The sequence below is a fragment of the Pleurodeles waltl genome, chromosome 3_1 (assembly GCF_031143425.1).
Source record: "Pleurodeles waltl isolate 20211129_DDA chromosome 3_1, aPleWal1.hap1.20221129, whole genome shotgun sequence".
In the NCBI taxonomy this organism is placed as follows: Eukaryota; Metazoa; Chordata; class Amphibia; order Caudata; family Salamandridae; genus Pleurodeles; species Pleurodeles waltl.
Window position 1 is genome coordinate 1952195553 of NC_090440.1, and position 21527 is coordinate 1952217079.

At 44.1% G+C, this 21527-nt stretch overlaps 1 protein-coding gene across 2 annotated transcripts in view; it reads left to right on the top strand.

The window, feature by feature from the left end:
• GOSR1 (golgi SNAP receptor complex member 1) overlaps positions 1-19546 on the top strand; it is a 274923-nt gene extending 255377 nt beyond the window's left edge. For both annotated transcript variants that reach the window (XM_069226270.1, XM_069226271.1), the window contains exons 8-9: positions 13893-13975; positions 15630-19546. In XM_069226270.1, coding sequence (XP_069082371.1) covers positions 13893-13975; positions 15630-15754 — 208 coding nt within the window. In that variant the 3' untranslated portion in view covers positions 15755-19546. The remainder of the gene's footprint in view (positions 1-13892; positions 13976-15629) is intronic.
• The last annotated feature ends 1981 nt before the right edge of the window (positions 19547-21527 follow it).

Here is a 21527-nt window from a genome sequence, read left to right on the forward strand (position 1 = left end):
GGTTGTAAAAACACGCCAATGCCCTATTTTAATCCCCGATCCGTATGCAGTTTTTGAGAGACCGTGATTCTGGTGTTGCTTTCTTTTCTTTCTGGTTACTATTTTCAACTGCCTCCACTGATTGTTGGAGCCTGGTAACTCTTTCTTCTTTGTTGTTGCCAGGTCCCCTTGCATTGCTCAGCCCAGATCGAGCTTCTCTTATAATTTACAAATTTGGCCATTTGGTGCATGAGAAAAGCGCCAGTACTGCTTCTGCGCATGTGCAAACCCTTTTAATAGGAACATTGGTTTTAAAAGCATCAGATGTTGTGATAGCAAGGCTGGGTAGCAACACACCAGGTGCAGCAGGGACTACTCTCTGTACTTGCAGAGAATATATTTAAGTATATGCATTAACGATTTCCACCATGGGTATAATTCCTTTGTTGGTAGTGGCACTAACCTGGCCCATTGGAGGTCTTTTAGACATTTCCTTCCCAGGGCATTATTCAAATGTGGCTGCATATTATTTGCCTCATAGGATGAAATTAGGCCTGGCTGCCCTCCCCTATCCTTGTATCTAGTCATGTCGTGTTCCTTCGATAGCTGTTAGATTTGTATATTTAAAGCTTTCTTTATCGCTGCATAATTTGTGTTGTCCCTTGATAAGTTTGCTGTTGCCAGTTTAAATGTTGCCACTGCTGTTTCCATAGCTACTCTAGGGATTAGATTCTCCTCATGTATCGCTTTGAGTTCGTCCTTCAGTGATCCTGCGGGGGCTTTAAGGACCTCATAGTAGTATTTCGCCTGGATGCTTAGGCATTTATATTGTTGCTGGACCAGGCCAAACTCTTGCCAGATCAGGCTATTGCGCATCTATTTTGGTAGCCTGAAAATACATTTGTAACCCTGACACTGAGCCTCTTCCAGCGTTGTCTCCATTTGACCTGGGAACGCTTGTTGAGCATACCTTGCAATCGGCAGAAGTTTAGATTTTATTACCCTCCTGGTCAGCACAGTGTGTGAACCACATAATTTCCCCTGGAGCTTACATAGTGCATAGATGGTGGATATCATTTTGGCTTTCATCTTAGACTGGTGTTTGGATGCCTTCCCGGTGTCACTTAGCCATGCCCCCAGGTAGTTACGATTGTCTGGGTGCCCAGCCTCCACCTGAGTAAAGCCTTTTTTACGTGGTGACCAAAAACCACTTTGGTCTTTACCTGGTTTGGCTACTAGATCGTTGCTTTCATTGTAGGTGTTCAGAGCATCCAATCCCTTTTGTAGGCCAATTATTGTGTGATCGAAAATCACCAGGTCATCCGCATACTGCAGTAGATGCACTTTTTGAGGTCTAATTTTTGGGGTAGCGAAAGTTGCTCCTTGAACGGCCTTGCCCACATCGGCAGTATATAGATTAAAAAAGCTTTAGAACTAGGATACAGCCCTATTTTAATCCCCGATCCGTATACAGTCTTTGAGGGACCGTGTCCCCCACCAGTTTTACTCTTACCCAGGTGCTGCTATACGGTGAGATGATGATGTTCAGGAGGTTGTCAGGAATCTTCCAGTTTTTCAGCTTCTTCCGTAGTTAATTTCGAGAGACCACATTGAACGCCGCAGAGTAGTCCACAAAGCAGGCAAACACCAGCATGTCATTTTTTATATTTGCTTGCTGTGCTATATATGATAATGCGACTATGTAGCCAATTGTCGAGCTACCTTTGAGGAACCCGGTTTAGTACAAGGGTAGAATGCCATTGTCCTCGATCCATTTAGTTAATTCTAATGGATCAAAAACTATGGCGGTAAAGTTCTGGCATATGCTTTCCCTTCTATATCTAGCAGTGCAAAATACCTATAGTTCTTTGGGTCCGTATTTTCACCTCTCTTAAATATTGACTGTAACAAAGAGCCACGCCATGAGTCACGGACATCTGCTTGTAGCCTGCATTCTGTATATAGGGTGGATAAAATCCCCTCCCAGTACGCAGGCCCCTCCTTGAACATGCCACCTGGAAGACCATTGGGACCTGGTGCCCCATCCCTTCTTACCTTTTTAAAAAAAAAATCTGAGAGCCTGTTTTTCCTGTGCCTTAAATTCTTCATCCACAGGAGATTCTGCACCATTCTTTGCACTGTCTGCCAGTGGTTTCCTCTTGATTTCTTGCAGTGATTCACCTGGATTTATCATGTATATGTTTGCTACGTGGCTTAACCACACTTCGGCACTCATAGAATTGGGCCTGTCAATTTTTCCATTATCCATTTGGAAGAGATATTCCCAGAATTTTTTCTGATTATTACTTTTGCACAGCTCATAGACTTCGTTCCATTCCTCCGCAATTTGCTTTTTTTTTTGCTTCCAGATAAGGTTTTTATGACCCAGGTTGACTTCTTTCCACACTCTCCCAGAGTCTTTTTTTTTTTTGATTGATCCTTTTCGCCCACCTTAGCTTGTGGGTGCAGTCCCCTCAACTTTTGTCGTATTTCAAATTTTGCCCTAATTTCAATTTCCTGTTGTATGTTGGCCACCGGCCTCTCCTCAGAATTGTGGTAGATAGGTCTGTTATCCAGTTGCCCAGGTTTCGGATTGGAGGTATAGATTTTGTACTATTTCTCCCACTTTCTTGTTCTGTCTTCCACTTCTACAACTTGGCAGCATTACATAGGTTCCATGTAATCCTAGTTAGCGGCTTATACTCCTCTGCATCCCTTGTATGACTGATGGTCTCAGTTTGCTCCCGGGGTTTACTATGTAACTCCAACTCCACTGCGAGCATTATGTGATCACTTGTTCCATGTCGGGTTATTGCAGAATCTAACATAAGTTGCCTTGGGGTATTAATTAGCAAGGTGTAATCAATTGTTGTACATTTGTTTAACGAGAAACTGCTGGGTATCTTCAGGTGGAGTTCCCTGGAATCTGCCAAAATAAACTCATAAGCTTGAAGGAAGCTGTTAAATGCTTCATGCTGGTGTGCTACCCCCCTTTTTGTTCTTGTCAGCCCCCAGGTGGTGAAGATTGAAGTCCCCTGCGATGACTGTGGCCATAGACTGATGTCTGCACAGTATCTCTTCCAATGCAGAGATAGCTATTTTGGATGTCTCCAGCTTCAAAGATCCATTCAAATTGAAGTACAGATTGATTATGATCAATGCCATCCTCCCTTCTCTGCCTTGGTTGTTTTCACATGACACTCTGAAACATGTCCGTGTTCTCCATGATGGTGAGGTCTAATATATGTTTTATATCTATCAAGAGGCCACCGGATGGCCTTCCATAGGAATGTTCTTTGCTTGCTGGTTTGTGTATGCTGGCGGAGCCTTCCTAGTGTGTATCATTGGTTGCCCAAGTCTCTTGCAGGCAGAAAATGCCCCTCTCCTGCAATCTTTTCATTGCAGATTCACTATTTAACATGCTAGAAGTGCTGGCAACAGTCCATGAAATGAGTTTAAAACTGATATTATTTTCTCTGCAATTGGACATTTCCCCTTCAATTACTTGTGTTGGTATTGGCATCTTACTCTGTGGGCTCTAGTATTCCTCCTTTACGCTAGGGATGATTTAATTTATGGCCCTCAATTCGAAGACTGCATGGCTCTGGCCCTCCCATCAGCTTTCTTCAACTGAGTCGATGTTACTAGTCTTCACTGGGTTAAGCCATCATTTGCTCTGTACAGTATATTAAGGTTCTGAAAGCTGTGAATTGGTTGTGCAGATGGTACCCCCCCCCGTAACAGGCCTTGTTAGGCCTCTCTATTGTTGTAGTTTTCCTTTCGGGAACATGTTTGGCCTGGCGAGCATGATGGAGTATTTTTCCTCCATTATTTCTTGGACCAATATGTCCCAGTCCTTGAAGCGCTCTTTTTCCAACAGTGCGAGGGCAGCAGTTTTACAGGTAGCTATAGTGTGTTCCTGGATGTTCTTCTGATCACCACCCTTGAATTGGATACTGAGAAGGTCTTTACTTGCTATTTGCAATAAGGAGGGGGTATATTGGAGGAACTAAAAGATATTGGCGTTATTGAGAATGTCATGCCTACACGTGACCTGAATTGCGAGTGGAATATTAACTTTCGTGATGCGCATGCATTTGCCGGGAGGCCTGCCTCTTTATTTACTGCTTGTTGAACTGTACTCCCTGGCTGGCGCCATCCATTGTTCGAGTTTGCTTCCCCCTATGTCCCAATTCCCGAATTGTAACTGATAAATGTTGGCGTGGCCTATGTAGTTCTTCCTGTTTGTGCTAGAGTTATTCATCATTGTCTCCCATGAAGGTGCTAAGGACCACTGGGATGGCTTATTGATCTAGCTGAGAAGGCATTTGTGTTTTATTCTTCACTAATGTTTGGCCCTCCATTGAAGGTTCCTTAGGTTCAGCCCTCTCATTTCCTTTTGAGGTGCTATCTTTCTCCCAAATACCGGGTAAAGTTTTTTTATTGGATGTTTCTTCTACCTTTGGTGTTTGCTCCCCTACTTAGGGTTGCTGCCCCCAGCTCCTTTGTACATATATCTCCCTTTGTGTTTATTGTCTTTTCCTGAGCCTTTTTCCTTACACCTTGTCAATGGTTTGATGTCTTCATTTGAACTTTTATGACCACCTTTGTGGCTCGTGGTTGTTGGCTTATTGATGTTATTGGCTGTGTTTATTATGGTTGAATGATGCTCTTTAGGCTCTTCAGGAGTTGGTTGCTTTATTCCTTGAACCTCATCCCTGCACTCTGTTGGGCTCTGTGGCACTGTTTGGGTTCTGTGTCCTTTTTTGTATCCGGTATCACCTTTCCGTTCCTGCCTTTGGTTGTCTTGCCGACTTGAGATTTCTGAGATCCCTTATGTTCATCATAAGTACTTCAGGTAAGGTTGATAGTTTTTTTACTATAGCTTTACAGTAGCATTCTTTTGATGTAGCTCTTTTTTCCATATCATCTAGCTTGTTTCAAACTTGCCATCCTGAATATGACTTATCTGCTGCATATGTCATGTTCTCCTGGGTCATGCACCAATGGGTTCATTGAGGTATGTCCCAACTGTTCCTTCTCTGTGTTTTTGAGATGTACTTCTATCATTATCACCTCCAACCATTGTTGCTGTAGGCTCTTATTTTCTAGTGCCCTTGGTACTAGATTCTCGTGTTCTGTACTTCCTAGACAGACCATTAAGGAGGAGGCGGAGGACAGCTATATCAAGCTGGGTTTATATTCCTGCTTGGAATACGGAGTATCCGTCATTTTGTGTACCACTTCTTTGGATGGTTGTACTGTAGGTTAGTAGCTCTCTCACATTGGATGCTTTTTCCTGCTCGGAATTAGAGTCCATCTGTCCTTTTGTTACACTGTGCTGGGTGGTTGCATTGTGGGTTGGGAGCTCCCAGCTGCCTAAAACTGTCTTGTGTGGGGGGGTGTTAGCAGGCTTGAAAAAACCCCGCGAGTGTTAGGAGTAGAATTTCCTACTGATCTTCTTAGGAAGTACTCGGTCAAAATCTTTATCTTCTTTGCACCCCTCCAACCACAGCTTTTTGTTTTATGCCTCCAATTGCCCCCTTTTGCCATTGCTACTGTCCTCCTTTATAGGAAGACTCTGTTGGCGACCTTTCAACCTTCCGAGGAAACAAATGCTCGGCTTGACCAATTAGTGCCCCACTAATAAGCCCCCGAGTTCTTTCCAGGCCACAAGCCACACCTATTCCTGGTCGGGCTGCGTCTGCGACCAGGGGGCTCGGCCTGAGGCAGAGGCTTTACCGCCTGTTCTCACCCCTGCTACCACTCCTGTGCTGCTACTGCCACTTAGCTCCACTCCCATCCATGCGCTGCATATCAGTGGAGGTACGGATGTCTGGCGGCTCACCTCTCCGGTCCCTGCTTGCCGCTCTTCTCTTTCTGCCCCCTCTTTTCTCTCTTTCTGCCCCTTTCCCCTGGCTGGCAGCCCGTGGATGCTGGCGGTTAACAAAGCCACTGTGGGGCAAGTTACAGTGCTCAGCTGCCCTGGCCGAGTACCAACGCGGTGGTGGACTTCCTTCTCTAATTTTCTGTGTGACCCGCACCTGCGTGACAGAACTTCACTTAACAGCTCAGCCTCACACAAGCAGCACTTTTGTAGGTTCTTTAACCCTTCTTTTACTGGGCTGGCACTGCTGCTGCGCAATAAAAGGAGGCCGAGCAGCACATAGGAGAGGTGTTTGCTTCCTCTGGCTTCTGTCTGCTATAGGATGACACAAAACATTCCTGTGAGACCTGACATGTGAAAGCAGAAAGCCAGTACAGTCGAGAGAAAAAGGCTGCTTATAACTGGAACTTAAATGCCAGTGGGGTAACCCTGTGTTCCTCGGAACCTGGGTATCATATATTCTACAAACAGAAACGGTTCTGTGTATAGACCTGGTACTTGTCACTGGGTTCCAAAATGAGAGGTTATACAGTCACTTACATGATTAAATCACATTAAAAAAAGTAGAAAAAGAAACATGTAGGTGGAAACAACTGGGTTACTAAGTGAATAGTATATATTTAGTTGTTAACTGATATCAATTCATAAAATCATACCTCGAAGTGTTCCATAAGTGAAAGATGAAAAAAGTGCTCATGCAGCGCATAAAAATGGACTGTACATTTATACAAGGACAATTCAAATTCTTTGATAAGCCTGTCTGATATGTTCAAATCTGTTCATTTTGAGTAAATCTGTCCTGAGTTGCCCAACTGACTTTTAGTATCAGCTGAATATGGAACCGTCAACGTTTTGAAGCATGTACTTTCTTTGCTTGTAGATGGTCTTCTTCAGGACTAAACATGGAACAACCGGACTCAAAGAAAGAGTATTAATGACCTTCTCTTCTTCAAAAAATGGCACCCCCTGAATTTTCAATTGGGCTGTTCCTCACATTCAGTGAAATGATGGCTTGCTTCAATACCTTATCAAAAGTGTTTCCACAAAAAATAAACCCAAATTCTGAAGGGAATGTGTGATGGATTATGTCTTATTGCATCACATCCCAATTCGTATTACTCGTTCAAAGTGAACTGCTCCTCGTGAGTGGGATCCTGTCCTACCAGGGTCCCACTCAGCAAGTCTGTGACTAATTCTATCTGACAGAACTGTTTGTGTAATATAAAACTGTGACCTGGCAGGTGTGTTAACATCCTGGTCTCCTTTGATGGCATCCAGAACCGAATCCTACGGCTCCACCACTGCGAGTTTCCCTCCAGCCAGGCATGGCTACTCCGCTATAGTGGAGGAGCGTCGCCCTCTACCCCGTCAGCAGCAGAAGCTGCAAAACTTTTACTACAAAAAGTAGTAAAAGGGTGGGGCCACGGGCTATGATGTGAACGGAGGGGAGTGCTCAGCACTCCCCCTCAGTGTGCATGTATGTTTGGCTGGCTGTCTCGGGCTGGCCAAACACACATGCACACTGGGCTCTCTCCAGTTGCCGGGGTGGAGAGAGCCGTCACAGGCTCTGGGTGCTCCCAGCCAATCCGAGCGCTGCTGTCAGCAGTGTTCGGATTGGCTGTAGGGCAGGCTGGGAGCCTGTGCCGGCAGTACAGGAGAGGTGCAGCACGGCAACAAAGCAGGTAAGTGATTAAAAATGTTTTTTAAATAAATGAATTTGCACCCCCAATAGCCACCCTCTACGCACCGCACCGCCCCAACAAAGTCCTGCGAGCCGCTCCTGTGCCTCCAGCTGCTGCCATGATGTTGCCTACCAGCCTCACTTGGAATCCTGCAGCATACTGTGCTCCTACATGGCACTTGGCTTCCTGTGCTCGCCCACCACTCAGAAGCCTGGTCTTCTGTGCCCCCCACCACCTCTTCAACGCCTGGTCTTCTGTGTCCTCCTCCCCTTCCCTGCCTATTCTCATATGACCTTTCCCCAGCATCACCCTTTCTCTTTTCTCCTTTCTGTTTTCTCCTTTCTCTTTCAGGCCTTTGTACCTCTGCCCCCTTCCTCCACCCTGCACCTCACACCTAGTCTGCTGTGCACCTGTCGACCACAGCACCTTGCTTTCTTTCTGGGCACCAGTACCCCTGCAATATCTTTTCTCCTGTGCACCCTCCCTCTTCAACATATTTTCTCTTTTGCACCTTTCCCCTGCCACACTGTCACCTATTCTCAAATGCCGCTACCCCGCGCCACTAATTTTCGTACTCCCCTTCCATCTGTGTTCAATTTCCCCTTGCAGCACCCTGGCTTTTGTGATGCTCCTCCTGTCATCTCTGGCACCGGCCTTAGGCATCGTCAAAAAGACAGGATGTTACATAAAGGTTCCCCTCCAAAGCCATTTATTTCAAGGCTGTCACATTGAAACAGGGACGAGACATGTCTGGTGCCAGAGAGAGAGAAAGCACAGATTTCAAATTGAAATCTGCACCCTCTGTTGTACTAGATATCGCTTTTCTCAGCACTCTCCTGCTGCGAGGTGGGGTGCTGCGCTAAGGAGGAAAGCCAAATGGAGAGCCTGTTCGGCCCTCCCCATCCCTAGTCCAAGACCAAAGTCCAGGCAGTATCTATGCAACAAGCATACGTGGTGCCTGCTGAAAAATGTAACACATTTTGCTTTTTAACTGGAGGACCGTGATTATTTAGAAGACAGACAAGTGGAAACACTGCATGACCGCTCCTTTTCCCAAGATAAGCAACAGAGCTCGGACCAAAATTAGTCTGTGTGCCTACAAAAGGCTACAACCTTGGAACAGTTGGTGCTGCACATCGTTCAACAAGGTTACACCCTCCTTTTCTCATCCACTCTTTCTTATGTCTAATTTGTTTTTGCTCACACTTCGGCGCATAATGCCAACGTCCTTGTGCAAGGGTGAGGCGGTGCTGCTGCTATTAGTTTTTGGTGACCAAAAAAGATAGAGTACTCAGGCTGATTCTAGACATTTGACTTCTGACCGCCTTCCAGCCTACGGACAGACTGAAGATATTCGTTTTTTCCAGATTCTCTCTCTCATGTATCCAGGGCACTGGATTTTGTTCTTGCACTTGTATCACATGTACTGTCATAAGTCCCATTCTGCAGTTCCCAAGACACTTCCTGCTGTTCATGATTAGGGCAGCCTCACCTCTGCTCCTCTGATATTTCCAAATGTGATGGTGACAGTCTTGGGCCCACCTTCGCAGGTCGGGGATATGTGTATTGCTACACATCAGTGACTGGCTGCTGAAGATGGGCTCACTACAGTCAGTTGTGTGCCACCTTCAGACAGTGGTCACCCCTCTGTCGTCTCTGAGGTTTTCCATCAGCAGGTCGAAAACGGGCTGCAGCATACCCAGAGTATTCTCTTCATAGGGGCCATCCTTCCACCCTTGCAGCGAGTCTAGGACATTCAGGGTATGATCCAGGAATTAGGTTCCGGCGCAGATGGTTCTGAGGCTTCTTGAAACTTGGCCTTTTGTACCTGTTGGTAGACACTTTTCTTGCAGCAGAACCACTGCCTAAAGTGGATAAAGCTCTGGGGCTGCCTTTCAGACAAATCTGCGTTTTTGGGAGGCAGACAGCTTTCTTTTTCTCATCAAGGGAAAGTTGGTTTAGGTTTAAGCAAACAACTCGCCCGCCATGTGGTATGGCAACAAGCAGGACAGTGTGGGATTGTGGATTCTATGCAGCAGGCATTCAAGGGATCTCCCTAATGGTAAATCATTTGAACACCAGAGCGATGAACTCAGCAGATGTCAGCTGGCAGGGTTGGCTCAAGACATCTTCTCCCACAGGGGCGTGTCTTTATTGGATATTTTTGCCACTACCCAGAGTGTACAGTTCAATGAATATTGCACACTGGAGCTTCCTCCAAGAGTCATCTGCAGCAGCCTGCAAGGCGATGCAGGCTCCTGTATTCCTTCCCACCTCTGTCTTTCCTGCCTTGAGTTCGGATCTAAGATTGAGCTTAGATCATCCTGAAAGCTCCTAATTGGGTCAGGAGATTGTGGAACCCTGTTCCATTGAGCTTGAGAATTTGCCCTTAATTCCAGTCCGGCTACCAGTTTGGGAAGACAGCCTTTTTCAGCAACTGGGGAGGGTTCTGCACCCAAGTCTCCACACCTGCACCTCCATGCATAGGGATTGAACAGCATCAACTGAGCAAATTTGATTAATCTTCTGTAGTAGTGTATGTAATTCTTGCGGCTAGGTATAGTCAAATTCAGTTGATAGGTGCTTCAACGTTATAGCATACCTGTTCCCTGATGTGTAAAATCTAAACAGATAAACTGTTTGGATTACTAATAACAGCAAAACATAACGCAGCACTCCAAAAAATGTCACTTATCAGAACAATATTGTTTTGCAGTACATTTAATAATGTGTAATTATTGTATCAGCAAGAACAAAACATAATCTAATAAACTGTGAGGAAAACATCTTATATGAAGTCCAATTTTAAATTCATATGCTTCGTGAAATAAGACCACAAACTGTAATCTGGATGTACTTAAAAGTTGTAGTGTTAATTGAGAGGAATTGCTGGGTGAAATTGAAGAATCAGCAGACGCGTGTTTCGTCCCAGAATTGAGACTTCTTTAGGGCTGATAAAGCAAAAGCAGAACAAATGTTTTTAAATCACAGGTGTACACGAGTTAAAAGAATTATTCAGTTCTAAGTTGACTCTTTGCAGGCCAAATTGTTGGCTGTTTTATTATTTATCCTATCGCTGGTTTAGCAAGGCTTTTAGTGGGCAGTGGTCAAGGTTATTTGTCTGCCATTTAACCCTGTTCTGTGTTTACCTGATCAGCTGTTGTTATTTAAGTCACTGGTTGTCATGGTGTTTTTTTTTTAACTGTCTCACATATGTTTTCCCTTGCACCGCTCATTGTGTCTCACTGGGACCTTATTTGATCCTTAAGTTCTGAATGTACAAGCTATTGGAGCCCATACATAGTTGTTCTCTGAGATTGTTGATGCACACACCAGTATTTATCCTTGTAGTTATTTCTGCGGGTCGTGTCAGTGGGCTGAAGATATTGTCACTTTTTTTCCCCAGACAAATTGATGCTGTGAACTTGTGCTTCCTTTTTGCCAAAAGTGGTCTATCCCCTTTCATGCTAGCAAGGAAGGAGGAGAGGTTTCACTGACTGGGCTGAAAAGGAGTTCTTAGCTTTTACATCGCGCACATGAAAGAGCACCAGGTGGCAGCTGCGGGTTGCCAAGAGGAGGGGGGGGGGGAATTTGACACCACACTTAACATTAAAAAAATATTTAAAAAGCACTTGTCTCTGCTCCCGTGATGCTCCGTTCCTCTGCTCTTCCCTCTCACTCAAGCACAGGCTCCGAGCCTGCCCTGTGGCCAATCCGGACGATGCTCAGGGCAGCATCAGGATTGGCTGGGAGCTCCAAGCCTGGGCGCTCCCGAGCAGACTGGGAGCCTGTGCAGGTTCTTTCCAGCCCAGCAACTGTGTTGCTGGGCTGGAGAGACCCTTCTGCGCATGTGTGTTTGAACGGCCTGAGACAGCTGGCCAAACCTACATGCGCAGTGAGGGGTAGTGCTGCGCTCTCCCCCCTCTTTGCTAGTCACTCCCGTGGCCCTGCCCCTTTTCCCCAAAAACTATAGTAAACATAGTTTATTATGGTTTTAGGGGAAAAGGTTTGCAACTGCGGCTGCTGGCGGGGGAGCAACGCTCCTCCGCCCATATGGAGGAGCCACCCCTGCCGGGTGAATGATCAGTTTTAATTGCTGTGTTGGGAAAAATGGCCCGAGCGCTAGCCTTGTCCAAGTGGATTGTGCTTTGCATTAAGTCATGCTATGCCCTTGCCAAAAGAAGCCACCTGATGGCCCTAGGGTCCATTCCACCAGAGCCCAGGCTTTCACAACAGTGATGCTAAGATGCGTTCTGGCATTGGACATCTGCCTGGCTGCTGCTTGGTTATATATACACGCCTTTGCCAGGCATTACTGTCTGTACAGTCAAGTCCTCTGGGGGGCTACTTCACCCGCTCGAGCCTGGTGTAAGTGTAAACCTCTGCCCGCCACCTTTTGGGAGGTCCTGTACCCATTCAAAAGGTGAGGAATCTGCAGTCATAGGCATCCATTAGAAGAACAAGTTACTTAGCTACGGTAATGCTTTTTCTGGATACTGTTGTAGCTGCAGATTCCTCACTGCTCCCCCCCATTCGGTGGAGTGAATTTTTTAGTGTTTGAGCAAGGCTCCAAGTTAGATTTCACGCATTATCATCCTTCCAGTTTGCCACAGGTGATCTGCGCCTGAGGAAGCGGAAGAGTTCAATTGTAAACTGAGATTATCACCACACGGCAGTGCCTATACACAGCATTGTGCGTCACTTCTACATGCGGAGTGTGGTCACCTTGGAGTTCGATGGCACCAACTGCTGGTGTATAGGAGTAATTACTTTGAAAACATTCTGCATCTGTTCTGGTTCCAGGGGAATTCAAAAGATTAGGAATCTGCAGTTAAATAAGTTAGCCACCAGAAAGAGTGTTACTAAAAGTAAGTAACTTTTTCATTATTCCGCTAAGCACCAGAATCTGCATGAACTGGCCTAAGCTCCCTAACCACTCTTTCTGAGGAGAAGGGTGCTAACTCCACTCTCTTGCACTGTGTACCACTTCAGTATATTTGCCAGACAGGTCATGGGTCTCTGCACTACTTTGCCTGGCCGTATTGTCTGGATGGACAGGACAGAGTACAATCCCAAATCGGTAGCACTGTACTTTAAAATGTTCTTGTGTGGTTCAGAATGAAAGAGGACAGACACTGTGCACTAACTAACCATATGCATGGATTTCGTTTGGCAAGGGAAGAAGGCCGGGTTTGGTAACGGGCACGGCTAGCTGCCCTCTAGATGAGGGTTGGGGCCTCCCCACCTTGCTCTGATATCAGGCTGGCCAATTGAGGTATTTAATAGAGTGGACAAAGCGAGAGACTAAAAAAGCCTGCTGCATAATGAGGAAAGATAATTTATGGGAGATACCGTGGACTCCCAAAACATACAGACATTCACAGCTATATATTTTGCCGGTCACAAGCGCTACCCTGTTTTGGGACACTGGGGGGATTCAGTTGAGCTTGCAATTGTATCCTCCACCTTTTTGCCTATTGTGTGGAAATAAACATTTGCACCTGGAAGGGGATAGACCACTCTTTCAAAATTGTGCAGAAGGGCGATGGGGTGTGGAAAACATTATTAAATGCATTCACTACTTGCAAGGTTAAATCCTTTGAGAGGGTGCAGGAGGAATTCGGGCTCTCACAACTGGAACACTACAGGTATAACCAAATATGACTTTGAATCCAGAGCCCCCCTAGTCAGAGGAGAAGAGAAAAGTGTATTAACCCCTATTAAATTATGTTTTAAATAAGTATTAAATTACAATGATGAGAGACCTGCCATAAATCCCCAATCTACACCATTTAATAGCCATAACAGACAGGAAAACTACTCAATACTCAAGGGAAAAATAATTCAGAATATCCCATACATTGTTGCCAGCCAAACAATGGATATTGGGGCTGTGGGGAACATTGGTGGTGCCAACAGAAGCTATGTGTGATAGCTAAATTGTGGTGGGTGATAGGCATGAAGAATATGGTACAGACAGCCCCAAGAAGTTGGAGGAGTTTCTAAAGAAATAACTGCTTTACTGCAATACCTGCTGCATATTCTAGAGGAACGGAGATTCGATGACTACGGCAAGACTAGAAAAGAAATGATGCTCGACAGAAATGAGCATAATTAATTTGGAATGTACTGGAGAAACAATAGCTTTACAATGTCATAAAATATCTGCAGTTCGCAGGAGGAGTGAACACTAATGGGATGAGGATGCATGGGTGGCTGAACACTGGCCGAACACTTTTGTGCCATGCTGGAACGCTTGTTTTTTTTAATATAAAAAGAAAAACTAAATAAAAATATGTTTGAACTAAATGTGAAATTACGGATTGCTAACTTTTGTTTTTCAGCATTGCCATGGCTACGAAAGAAAACATGACATCGCAGCGGGGAATGTTGAAAACTATACAGAGCAAAATGAATACATTGGCGAGTATCCTTTTTTCAAAACCATGTTATGAAAGGGTGAGATGGGAACACTCTTATCCTGCTAGATATCTCCATAGTTCTCCTAAAGTTGATCTGATTACAGATTGTGTCTTTGATGATAAATTCTATTGTTTTGTGTTATTTTCCGTAGTTGGTGTGGTGGTGTGCATCAGTCTGCATATTTTTCTTTCGAGTTTTAACGACGTTGCTCTACAGAGCTGAGATGTTCTGGACAGCTGGTAGTGGAACACACGCTAAGGTGCGGAGCTGGCTCTGCTGCTGCATCATGAAAATATTAATAGTTTCGACTATTACAAAGCAGCATCTGTTTGAGCCCAACTCCGAAGCACCCTGCTCCAGCAGATAGCTCCTAGGGTGTGTGATCCTGCAAGATACCTTTAATCGTATATTAATTTTAACTTAATTTCTTAATATCATATTGTTCCATTGAAAAGTAAAAATAGAGTCTAATTAGTGATCTGAAAATTCCAATTTGAAGTGGTTACCCTGTGTTGAAATAAGTCCCCACCATTTAGTATCTGAGCGAGATCCGTAAGTGGAGCAGGAACGCATGCATGATAAGTGTCATTCCTGTCCTAGTGGAGTATTTTGAAGGCTGCGCACGTGGGAGGCATAGAGGGGGTAATGCATAGCTGGATAGGTAAGTAATGCACTAATCACAACCCCCCCTCTCATACGTTATGAGGTGCTTCAGCCGTACTTTCCCTGCAAAGCCACTCCATTCTGTCTGCCCATTCACCCACCTCCACTTTCCCAAGACATCACGCTGCCTTCCGAGTCAAGAATGCTCATTGGTCCTTCTCTTATTGAGCCACTTAGGTTCCAGAGTGGGAAGGATCATCCTAGTGTGGCATTCAAGAACAAGACTCAAACGCTGACCAAAGTGGCTTACTGCTGCATAGGCATTAGCCCCGTACGTCCCTAGGCCTGGCATAAATCCCTTCACTCAGTTGTTTATAAATCCTTTTATGCTTTTAGAGGTATTGGGCAAATGTGTTTCAAATTGCACGAGTTGGCACTCTTCTCTAAAAAAAATAAAAAAAATAAAAAAAAAATAATAATCATAATTTGAGGAAAATCCATAGATACCCTTGTAAAACCTTTTAACGTAATCAGGTTTTGGTCCGTGTTACCTGCCCCAAATGAGCCTCAAATGTTGCTCATAACTCATTGGTTGGAGAAACTCCTTCACGCTCTATAAAATGGTCTTTTCATTCTGTCAGATTTTGAATATTGACAGAATATTGCATTTTACAAAGTTTCCTTAAACACCCAACACTGAGGTTAAAGAAAACAAATTATTTCTTGGGATATGCTAATCGTCAGTCAGCAGCGTTAGTGAAGGGAATTATTTGGTGCCCACCTTACATGCGGGCTACTTTGATGTAGGAACATTTGACCGTAGGTAGTGGAAACAGGATGTGAAGCAGGTAAGATGTTGCCCCAGCACAACATCCTTTCTTCTGATTCAGAAGGTTTCAGTTTTCCATGAAAGGTGACCGGCCGCATGAATGCTGAGTATTATGGAGTCTAGGTGTGAGTAATAATGTGTGTAGCGCAGCCTTTGGACACTTTTCAAGCAATCCTGCCAACTGTAATTCTTTATTATGTTAATATCTTAACAAAGTTTCTCTCAGATCGTTTTCCTGCTGTGAACAACTTGATTCAGAGGATCAATCTGCGGAAGCGACGGGATTCCCTCATCCTGGGGGCCGTGGTCGGCATTTGCACCATTCTTCTCTTGCTGTACGCCTTCCATTGACGGAGAACAAACCCCATGAACTCTGCCCCCTCCCAGGCGAAGTTGGGAGTGAGAAGAATAAAGAAGTTTGTCGGCAGTCCAGACACCTACATATGAAGACTGGAAGCCAAGCCCAGGATCTTCCACGATTCTGTTTACATCTTTGTGAGCCTTGAAATAACACATTCAGGCCGATTAATAGGGCAGGGCTCCAAAGCATTACTCTGTAGTAAAGGGGATTCGTCCAGTGTACGTGAAAAACACTTACATTTTTGTTTCAATTTTTTTAAGTTATGGATTTTAAAGAATTGTAAATTGACTCTTTCACTTTCTCAACAGCTGAATATACCCAACGCTCTCGAATCCCATTTATAGGCAAATACTGCTGTTCATCAAGCCTAACTAGTAGTTTTTTGGCATGTGAAGTCACAAGAACTGTGGACACAGGACCTACCTTTCACGTCCCTCTTCTCAGCATGACAGAATTGCTTAAAGAATGTAAAATTATTGAAGCAATTAATTCTTTTTTTTTACTATGCGTAGGAGAATTCGAAATCGGGCTGAGAGGAAGCGGTATGGCCACTCAACTCTTGTAGACATAATCATATGTGGCTCAGATCTCACACACATATAGTCCTCCTATTGCTGAAAGACAGGTGTGAGGTATTGGTGCTATCTTATCTCGAACAGAGTATAGGTTTTATGCACAGTCACAGCAGTAGATCCTTTCCAAATTTTCTGAATGCATTTTAGTTGCATAGAATGGGGGAACATGATCGGGGTAGGTGTTTGGTTGCCCTCTGAAAAACAAAAGCTGCATATGTACCGCAAGCACCATGGTTTAAAACATATTTACTTAAATGCAGAAACCTGTCCTTCAGTTTATAGGAAGCGGGATCGGTGTCTACCTACATACATCAAAGACGTGTCTAACCAAACACATCAAAGACGTCTCAACTCCAGGGGGTTGTATGCTGTGCAAAAGCACAGCTTTTTGGCATCTCGACGCTGGACTCTGTCTTCCTTTAATTTGTGGCATATGACTACGTTTCTGCGCACACACGAGTGGAAGGCAACCCAGATACATTCTTTAAATTGTTTTTTCTGCAGAGTCTAAATTTAGTAATTAAATCTGAGGGCAAAATGGATATTTAGCACTGTTGTAAAAAGCGGAGTGACCTTTCAGGTGGTAACGTTTTACTACACAGCTTTGTGGGCAACCCCAAGATAAGAATTTGAAATATAAAATGGGGGTGAGGGCCAGAAAGATGGAGCAACACTGTCTTCATTGAGTGGCTGCCAACGAATTCTTTACATGTAAAATAAATGAGAACTGCTTAAATATATCTCATTATTATAGGTAATAGCAGTACTTATTTCATAATTGCCCAGATCTATCGACTTACAAGGCCGAATTCACAATACAAACTGAACACCCCTTATAAATTAACCTTCGTAAGAAAACTTACAGTGGGGTACATTATGTAAATATACAGTCTTTGCTCTGGGTTTAGATCCTTTCTTGGTTGAAAGGCATTTCTGTTAATGTTGTAAAAATCAGAGTTCTATATTTTTCCCTCTGGCAAAGTCTGTTGGTTAACTGGGAACCCCCTCCAACTTTCTATTTTACAAAGGTGTTCTAAAGGCAGGGCATTAGTAGAAGAAGCTTCAATAGACTTTCTTTTCTCTCACCTTACCGCTTAACTCATTGGCAATCAAAATGTTTTGTTTACCATAAAAAAATATTCAGAGCTCCACTTTGTAGGACATAGATAGCACTTTAATGGTAAGGCTCATTGGAAGGAGATTTCTCGTTGAGGTTCGGTTCCTTTGCTTGGTTGGTTAATATAGTGTATTGTGTCAGCAAAGTTCAAAAGATCACTTCAAGGCACATATGTCTATCCCTCGTGTTGCTTTCAAATCCTTAGTAGCGTTAATATAAGGTCCTAGTGTTTCCTTTTGTTTTTACCAGTAACAAAAATCTTTTGTCATCCCTCCCCTTTCTCCACTTTTTTGTAATTGTCTTATAAGGTCGAATGATGGGTGTTCTGCACATGTGAAATACTGGTTTGAGAGGTAGTGGACACAACAGCACAACTTATTTTTCCTAAATAATCAAACATGTGGCATAAATGCATTGATAATTCACATCCTTGCCAGGGACCATAAAAGTGTGTGGACTACCTCTCCAACATGTGGAGCGCTTGCAGAATTACTAGCAGTGTAGGTGCCTCTGGCATACTAGTCAGTTAGGCACATGTTTTAATCTGCAAATACAAACAGATTCTGTTGGAGTTTCTCTCGAAAACTAGTGTGTGGAGAATGAGATGTCCAAGTTGTAGTGGACCACACCAAAATTTGCGTTTGAATTCACTATTTATTTAATTCCTGAATAGATTCAAGACATCTCTGTGCTCTGAACGAGATATGTCCATGCTCCAAACTCAAAATCCAAACCCAAAAAGAGTTCACTATTTTAAAGGTACTGTTCTTGAAATATGTGCTTTTATCAGAACTATGAAAAGCAAGGAATCCCGTTTTAGTGTCTCTATTTTGATGATTGTGTCTCAAATTTAGATAATGAACTCTTAAGGGTCAGTGCACCCCCAGAGCGTTGGTACATTAGCGAAAGACATTAGTGGTGGGCCCTACTAACCTCTGCTACATGTCTTGAGGCATGGAGTAAGGTTCGATGCAGTCAAAGCATAAAAGTTTCTGACACCTCATCAAGTCCTTGCCGTTTTGGTGTTAAACTCGTTTCTTGTGCCTGTATTTGACAGTTATTCTCCTACTTGTTGTCTTTGTGGCTTGTGATTTTCGTTGCTGTCACTCACTGTGAATCATCTATAAGGAAAGGCTCAGTTGTTTCTCAAATGCAAAGGATAACTGGTTTGCTTACTTCTGTTGGAGGGGATACTATTTTCTGTAATATCTCCAGTAATGGTGTTTTAAGAGACAGGGCTATTCTGAATCGAAATAATATATAATTTCAGTCATTGTCTCCTCAAAATTCTCATTTTTTCTTACGTTTCAAAGTCTGCCAAGTTAGCGGTCTGCAAATCAGTGTTAATAAGAGACTAATATTCTTTTCTTCAGTACAGGAAAAAGGAATCTTAATTTTATGCAATTACACCTATAAGTCTGTATTAACAAAAGCGAGAAGAAAATACACACACAGATAGGTGGGGTTGTCTGAATTATTGGGCCCTATTCTGTTCAAATATCATGCAAGTAACTAAACTAGCCAAGGAGCTCTTGGTTCCAGAGGACAAAACTCACAGGGCCTTGTTCTATGTTTTTGAAGGGCTGAATTCCTCAACAGCAGTATGAATGCAACTGGAAGGATCAGATTGATCAGTATGCGTGGCTCCTACATGCCTGAGAGTTCCACTCCACGAGAGGAAAATGCCCCAGTTTTGAACTGGTCACCAAGGGGAGGGGGGTCATACTATCTCCTCTTTTGTCTCTGCGTGTCTTCTTTGGCGTTTATGGACAGAGCCCAAACCATGTTACCCCATACATGTTACTGGTATAGGAGTGTGCTTTTGGATTTTAGAGGAAGAGTGAATTGGTTCAATTCGATCCCATGTGTAAAGGTGAATCTCACATAACATTTTAAGACCAATGTAACTACTTTATATCCCCCTTACACTGCACTTTTTAATTGTTTACTTCTAAATTGGTTTATTGGGACTTTGCTTTATTTTATTGCCTTTGTAAGTATTCCTGCTGGTTCACCTAATGTCTATTTTCCATGTGTATAAGAAAAGCTTTTGTAATGTAATTTAATAATAAATTAGAGATCTAAATCAAGGTACGGTTTTCTGATGTGCTTTTCTCTGCTTCCTGAATTGTTTTTGATAACGTTTGTTGTGCTGGAAAGACTCATGTTTCTCTTCCTTATTCACTCACACCACCAGCCAGTGGGTGGCGTCTAATCCCAAATTAGTAGATTGAGTACGTAGTAATATGTTATGGATTGCACTGCCTTGAGCTCAGTGGCAAACATATGTGAAAAAGGAGGTGCGTTACGAGGCATTTCATCATATTCTGATTACGGATATTGACTGACATATATTGTCCTGTCCAATTGCTTTTGTCCTCACAACATTTAGATGCCGCTTCTCAGTACAGCGTATTTTATACCTGTGTCTTGTAGCAGTTATTATTAAAGATATATATATATATATATATATATATATATTTGTTTTTTTTTTTTAAATTATTTTTATTTTTTATTTTATCGAACATTTTTGTGTTACAACAACGTAACACAAGATAGAACCATGGCCATAGTGCATATCATGATCACATTACCATTTGACAGTCTTCTTTTACATATAAGCTTTCCCAGCATGTATTTGTATTATCCGTGCATTTGTCATACTTTAGAGCAGAGGTCTTCAATCTGGGGGTCGCGACCCCCAGGGGGGCCGTGGAGTCCTGGAAAGGGGGTCCCGCATTCCCCCAGCAATCCTCAAAAAGCCTCAGCTGAACTTTGAGTCTCCAGTGCTGTGAAAGCTGCACAGACAGCTAAGGAGGCCTTCCCAGGGCGTCTGCTTCCAGAATGAAATGCAAATGTGCTCTACGAGCTCATCTGCAAATGTAAAGGGTGCTTGGGAGCAGTTTTAAATGATCGAATCACTCAAAGCTTTGGGACCACAAATATTTATTCTTTTTGAGGGTAGTGCAAAGAGTTAACAACTGCGCTGTGAAGTGCATGCTCTTAATTGTAATTGTATTTCCACAGTGCTTACTTCACCTGGAGGTGTTGAAGGGACAGCTATTAAAAAAAAAAAAAGGTATTGCATATGCTCTGGTATTACTTAAATCTACATTTCTGATGGATACAACTACCTGTGGATTCCTCACCTCATGAATACTCCCATGGCGCCAGCATTCGACGGAAATCTTCTTACTAGTCTCTGCACGTCGACGAGGACGTCACTCTAGCCCACGCGACGCCGTCTGACGTCATACAGGCAATAAGAGGTCCTCGACGACGTGCGGACGTCAGTTCCCTTTTTTCCGTGCATTCGAAACGGTTATCTTCGAGGGAGCAACTGTTACTCTTGCGGTTACAGTGTATATCTTGCTGCGTAGTCTTTCGCTGTGGTAATAATGTCGCAGAGAAAGTCTGGATTTAAGCCTTGTCGTGAGTGTGGAGGCAAGATGTCGGTGACGGATCCTCATTCCGATTGCCTTTGGTGTTTGAGCTCCGACCACGACGTCTCGACTTGTGATTCATGTCAGCACATGAATCCAAAGGCCCTCAAGGAACGTGAGTCGAAGCTGTTTATGGCCAAGTCAAAGGAGAAACATCACAAGAAGTCTTCTTCCACAAGACATCGGCGTCATCGAGACTCCCGGCGCCGTAGAGAATCTCGGCGTCATTCAAAGGAGACTCGTTCCAGGTCTTCGGATCGGCGCCGAAGGACATGGGAGGTCAGTCCCACGGTTACGCCGCATCCTTCGACGCCGTTGCCCTCTCCGGCGTCTCCAACTTCACCTGGACAGGCGTCGGTGATTGAGGTATTGGAGCCTCAAGTGTTTTCTCCGGCGCAGACGCCGAGGCCGGCGTCGGGGTCGCCTCCGAGACAGGCACCCCAGTATCCGGCTTCTCCCACCCCTGGAGCCGATAGTTCCGCATTCTTGAATGCAATGTATGCCATCTTCCAACAGATGGCTCCAGGGGGTGCTCCGGCTGGGCCTTTGGCCTTTTCTTTGGGTGATCCTGCGCCTCTTCGGCCGGCACCCTTTATGCCCTTTCTCCCGTTTGGGAACGTGGGCTCGG